Source organism: Atta colombica, unplaced genomic scaffold, assembly GCF_001594045.1.
Source record: "Atta colombica isolate Treedump-2 unplaced genomic scaffold, Acol1.0 scaffold1, whole genome shotgun sequence".
Classification (NCBI taxonomy): domain Eukaryota; kingdom Metazoa; phylum Arthropoda; class Insecta; order Hymenoptera; family Formicidae; genus Atta; species Atta colombica.
Genome location: NW_017259183.1, coordinates 4,676,960 through 4,682,688, shown reverse-complemented (window position 1 = coordinate 4,682,688; position 5,729 = coordinate 4,676,960). Strand labels below are relative to the sequence as shown.

Here is a 5,729-nt window from a genome sequence, read left to right as displayed (position 1 = left end):
TATATATATATATATATATACTTTAAATACTTTTAAGAGAAGATTTAATAAGAGAATGCCACAATTTATATAAATAGATATATATATAGATAGTCCATTTAAATCGACCATCTATTCTGAAATATTTCGCTTATTTTTGATATAAAAAAATATTTCAAATGAAAGTGCAACCATTTATGAGGAATACGTATTTTAATCACATTTTTTTCTAGGTGAAGGTGTCAAAAAGATACAAAGGTCACCTTCATTTTTTTTTAATAGAAATGTATAATTTTTTTACACAATATGATTCCTTTAATCTACATATATAAGTATTAAAGTAGAGATATTAAAACATCAATAGTTTACGAGATATTTTCTATTTATTCCGGCACATATTGATATAAAATATTAAATAACTCTCGTAAACTTAATTTTTTGATAATCGTACCTTAATACTTTTATAAACAAAACAATAAGATGAATCACTTGATGGAAAGAAAACGTAATTGCTTTAAAAAAATATGTATGCAAAATAGATAATTTTTTAAATAAGGAATTATGTGTTTTCCTTCCAATTGATTCATCTCATTATTCTATTCATAAAAATATTACATAAAAGTATTAAGGTACGATTATTAAAAAATTAATAGTTTAAGAGTCATTTACCATTTTATCAATATATGTCAGAATAAGTATAAAATATCTTCTAAACTAATTGGTGTTTTAATATCTCTACCTTAATACTTGTATATGTAGAATAGTGAAAGGAATCATATTGTATAAAAAAAAATCATACGATTCCATTTAAAAAAGTAAAAGTGATCTTAATATTTTTTTAGCGCTTCCATCTAGAAAAAAAACATGATCAAAATACATCTCGAAACTGTTCCATTTTCATTTGAAATATTTTTTTATATTATCAAAAATAAGCAAGATATTTAAAATGATCAATTTAAGTGAACCACTCTATATAGAAGATTTTTTACCTTTCACCCATTATAAGATCATTGTCGACAAGAGTAGGTATCTCTTTTTGTGGATTTAGCTGCAACTCAATATGTTTTATTGTTTGTTCAATATGTTATTTATTCACATTTTTCTTTTTTTTTAACTATACCTTTTCGTATTCTTCAGTCATATGGTCACCTTTTCCAAAATTTACATTGACCAATTCGTATTTAATATCTAAAGCCTTCAATAGTTGCTGACATGCAAGAGATGGTGGACCGTCCGAAACACTATATAGCTTCATATTATATCTGCAAATATTAAACCAGATCATAGGTGTATACATACAAATTTGTATACATGTAGTAGTTTGTAGTGTATACATTACATACAAATTTGTATTAACTACATTAAATGTATTAACAAAATTAAAATATATAAGCAAATCAATATTCAATGTTCAATATAAAAATCGTAATTTTATAAAACTAAATTTGCAGAAAATTGAAAAAAAAATCTCACTCACATACGGAATTTAATAGCTATTTTTGAAAAAAAAAAAATTAATAACAGACTATAGAAGTTTTTCAAAAAGTGATCACAAAAATCATCCTCTATCATTTTGCGACTAAACTCTGTGTTCAATAATACCTTATAATAAGATACATTATTAATCACAGGGAAATTTCAAATTGAGATGACAAAATTGTTTTCAGAGCTAGGAGGGGGGGAGGAGGGATGGAATTAAAGGCCATTATCGAATTATCATTATAGATCTGCGAAGTCCGGTATTTTAAGAAATTAATTGATCCAGCCGATGCAGGCAAGATCGCGATCTAACCGATGAATTGTATCGATCGGCATGGCTGTCACTCTCGCACAGTCAGCTGCCCCTCTCCAGTGTAATAGGGAAAGGGAAGATTCATTCCAGTATGTATATAACGCACTTCTGCAGTCTTACGTAAATGACACTTTGAATATAAAAAAGTCGGATTTTCGCATAGACGTATATAATATACGTATAATAGACGTATATATAATAATACATGACACCCCCTCCAGCTATGATAACAATTGTGGTGTCTCTCTCTTTCTCTCTCTCTCGCTCACGCGCGCGCGCCACACACACATACACAAACTTCAACCTAAACTTCTTTGTAATTAATATCTCATAATGTAGGGTATTATTTAGCACAAAGTTCAATCCAAAAATTGAGGGCTCAAAAATGTGAAAAAAATCCTTTTTTTGTGTCACTCTTTTATCAATTTAAAACATATGCTTTTATAATATTCTTGATCTTCTACATCGAACAAAAATTAAAACGTACTGTACATAAATAAATAAACTGATATTATGAAATTAATTATATTATTAGAGTAAATAATATTACTTACATTATTATTTAATAGCAAGAAATAAAAATGTGACTGCAAGCTGCTACGATAGAAACGTAAAAGATGTCACTCTTGATAAGACAAATGCCTTTCACTAACTATTCAAGGTTTATAATATCACGTGATCTACTTTATAAATTCTATCGCATAATGTATATGATGTATGCATTATCTATGCGAAACTTTCGATAAAATTTAATTACTTTATCACTGATAAAATTATTTTTCACTCATGGACCTAAATTAATAAATGTTTTTATAAAACAATCATAATTTTTTTAATCGTAATCAATAACTCAGATCAATGACAAGAGTAATAAATGTAATTAATGACAAAAAAAATTATAAAAGTATATCGTTAAAAAAAATATGAGAGTAGAACATTACTGTACATGATTTTAAAAATTACACGAACTACTAGCATACAATATTTTTAAAGAAATAAATATTATATACTTTATTTGGTCTTAGATTATTTTGTTGCACACGGATACAATTATATTGATGGACAAATGGAAAATCAATTCTTCAACTAACAAGTATATAATAACAATGAGAATTACCATCTAATTATAGTATTTCAATAACTTACGGTTTTTGTTATCAGGGAGTAGCAACAAAACAAAATAAAAATATTATAAATAAAATATGTAATAGTTACAAAATTCATAGGTGTATCCATCATCCCAATTTCATAATAATTAATAAATAACAATAATAAATTACATCTAAAATAATTTAAAACTGCATATTAAAACTGCAGCTATAAAATTAAAAACTGTTAAGTCTCAAAAACGCTTTTCTTTTCTTCTATTCAGCGAGATACAGAATATATTTACAAATTCTATGTGATTACTTTAAAAAAGTTTTTGTCATCTTTTGGGCATTATTGGCGGTTGTATCTCTCATTACAAAAATGTCGGTTTGTGGAACACAGTTAATATACAAACTCATTAACGCATATTTATGTCCATAATATGCACTTGCATTTTACATTATTATATAATAGCAAATAATTTACATTCATATCTCAATTATATATAATGCGTTCATACACACAGATATTAGACAAAATTATAGGAATAGAAGTCTATATGTTTAGACTCCAAGGAGGGAAATTACACTTACAGCACAATAATAGAAATTTTCTTTTTTTACTAAATGTGTACTAAGTTTTTCTTTTTATTTCACATTGCATTTGATATGTTATAATTGCAATGTAATATACATATATTTCATTAGAATTACATAAATGTAAACAATGTAATGTTTAATAAAATCAATCAATTCATTTGAGTTAGAAATAAAAGTCCAAGAACATACAATTATATCTTACGTTTTATGATATTTTATCTTTTACAAATATTTTATATAACCTGGAAAAATGTTTTTTTTTTAAAGAAACAAAAAAGAAAATGTAGTATGAATTACTTAGAAATATAAAATATATTATATAACAAGAAATATAAAACATATCTTCTTTTTGAATTTCTTGTAAAAATGTAGAATATAAACATTTTTAATTTTTATTTTTCGATATTCCATGACACTTTCGACAGATTTCCTTTGTAAACATTAATTCGCTGGCGATATAACAATATGTAATTTGAGCATGTCTTTATTAGGGCCCACTAAAAAGGGAGATATAACATTTTCCGATACTGAGCCCTGTTGTGGATTGAGTTCTTCAAACGGCAAAAGATCATCTAAATTCAGGACACGATCCTTCTTACTGAATCTATGAATAATCTCGGTAACTCTTGCAATGTGCTCAACACCATCTTGTAAACCATAAATTAAAACTCCGATTTTTACGCGCATGTTACTATTTAATGGTTCCTTACAAGTCAATGACAATCTCACTGATCGCTTGACATGTTCGGGCATCTCCACGGTACCCTGCCATACTATAAGGAAAAATTTCTTGAACCACACACCCTTAGGATAGATATCTACTACCCACTCGCATACTCTATCGCCTGCATGCTCCGCTAAACTGGAGTGACTAGAAAATACAAGTGTCCTCATGTGATAAGATGGCAAACTGTGAAAGTTCTCTATGGTCAGTAATGAGCTACAAGTGTCAACAGTATACAATCTCGGCTCAAACAATAATGCGCCATCTTCTTCACTCATGCTGACTTCTTTTACTCTGTTGATATGTCCTGAATGAAAAGACATCCCAATAGACATACGTTCCACAAAGAATTCCTTATACTTGTTTGTTAATGGTGACAGTAGCAAGTCTGCCAATTGTCGTGGTGACATCATTGGAAATCTAACAGGCGACATCACAGCTATCACCAATTGATACAATGTTGCTTCCACTTCTTCTGGCGATAACTGTGCTCTCAAACGATTTGCTTGATAATTCAGCCAATGTTCTAGGCACTTGTAAAGCGTCATTTCATCTTTCACAACTAAATTACTTTGATGCAACAAGGACACTAGAATATCCAGATCAAAATTCCCAAAGTCTGCAGTCTTGGCCACAAGTTCCAAATTCCACTTGATGAAATTTTGGCATGCTTGACTAATATCATGATGCCCACAATTTAATGTGTATTGTAGCCATGATACCAATGTGCCATGTATAGCAGCTAATGCGACATGATTCCGCATATAGTCAAGGCACAATGATATCAAATCTTTGACGTTGTACTTATCGGCTAAGGACAATATGGGTAAAACAACACTATGATTTATTCTTATCTGACCAGTGTAAAAATAACGCAAAAATTCACTGAATATTGGTGCACACTGTGGTGTTTCTTGGAGAGTTACTCTGCTTTCCTGAGACTCGCTCCATTGTGGACTCATTAGCATTACCTGTAATATAACAATAATGCTGATTATATCAATCTTAATCAATCTTGATTTCTTTTAATAAATTTCTATATTTACTTGGAAAACATCACTAGAAGCACAGAGTATTAGTCGATGTGCTGGATATTCTACACCATCCACAACAAGACAAATATCATTCATAAGACGCTCCGCATACAGTGTTGCTATCTTTAGCAGAACTGTACGAGAATTGTCTACCTACAATCAATAGATTATTGAAGAAGTCAACAAATATGTATTTAAATGGCAAAGATGTTTTTTGTAACACTTTAGACATACCTCTATAGAGTCTGAACTCTCAGACTGTGCAACAGTACTACTAACCGCTCCTGATCTCTTATTGGAATCCATCCTTGAGGTACCTGTCATCCACCCGATAGTAGTCCGTAACATCTGAACATGTTTTCTCGACGTATTTGTAATTCAATCGTTGCTCAACATTACCAAAAAAGAAATTTGAGGACAATAGACTGTTTCCATAGAATTTTCCATTATTTCAAACTACTAGCGACGAATTCTATAAATAATTAACATAGAGATAAAATCTTATGAATAAC

The 5,729-nt window shown here is 29.1% G+C and overlaps 2 protein-coding genes across 2 annotated transcripts in view; both read right to left on the bottom strand.

Moving 5' to 3' along the window:
- LOC108692158 (glutathione S-transferase 1-1-like) overlaps positions 1-2,359 on the bottom strand; it is a 16,980-nt gene extending 14,621 nt beyond the window's left edge. The window contains exons 1-3 of the mRNA XM_018200348.1: positions 2,326-2,359; positions 1,100-1,241; positions 969-1,027 (exon numbers count right to left, since the gene is read on the bottom strand). Of these exons, the coding sequence (XP_018055837.1) occupies positions 969-1,027; positions 1,100-1,234 (194 nt within the window). The 5' untranslated portion in view covers positions 1,235-1,241; positions 2,326-2,359. The remainder of the gene's footprint in view (positions 1-968; positions 1,028-1,099; positions 1,242-2,325) is intronic.
- Positions 2,360-3,885: 1,526 nt separating this feature from the next.
- Positions 3,886-5,729, bottom strand: part of LOC108692004 (BTB/POZ domain-containing protein 17) — a 2,554-nt gene continuing 710 nt past the window's right edge. Inside the window, exons 2-4 of the mRNA XM_018200119.1 lie at positions 5,452-5,689; positions 5,230-5,370; positions 3,886-5,154 (exon numbers count right to left, since the gene is read on the bottom strand). Coding sequence (XP_018055608.1) covers positions 3,901-5,154; positions 5,230-5,370; positions 5,452-5,565 — 1,509 coding nt within the window. The 5' untranslated portion in view covers positions 5,566-5,689 and the 3' untranslated portion in view covers positions 3,886-3,900. The remainder of the gene's footprint in view (positions 5,155-5,229; positions 5,371-5,451; positions 5,690-5,729) is intronic.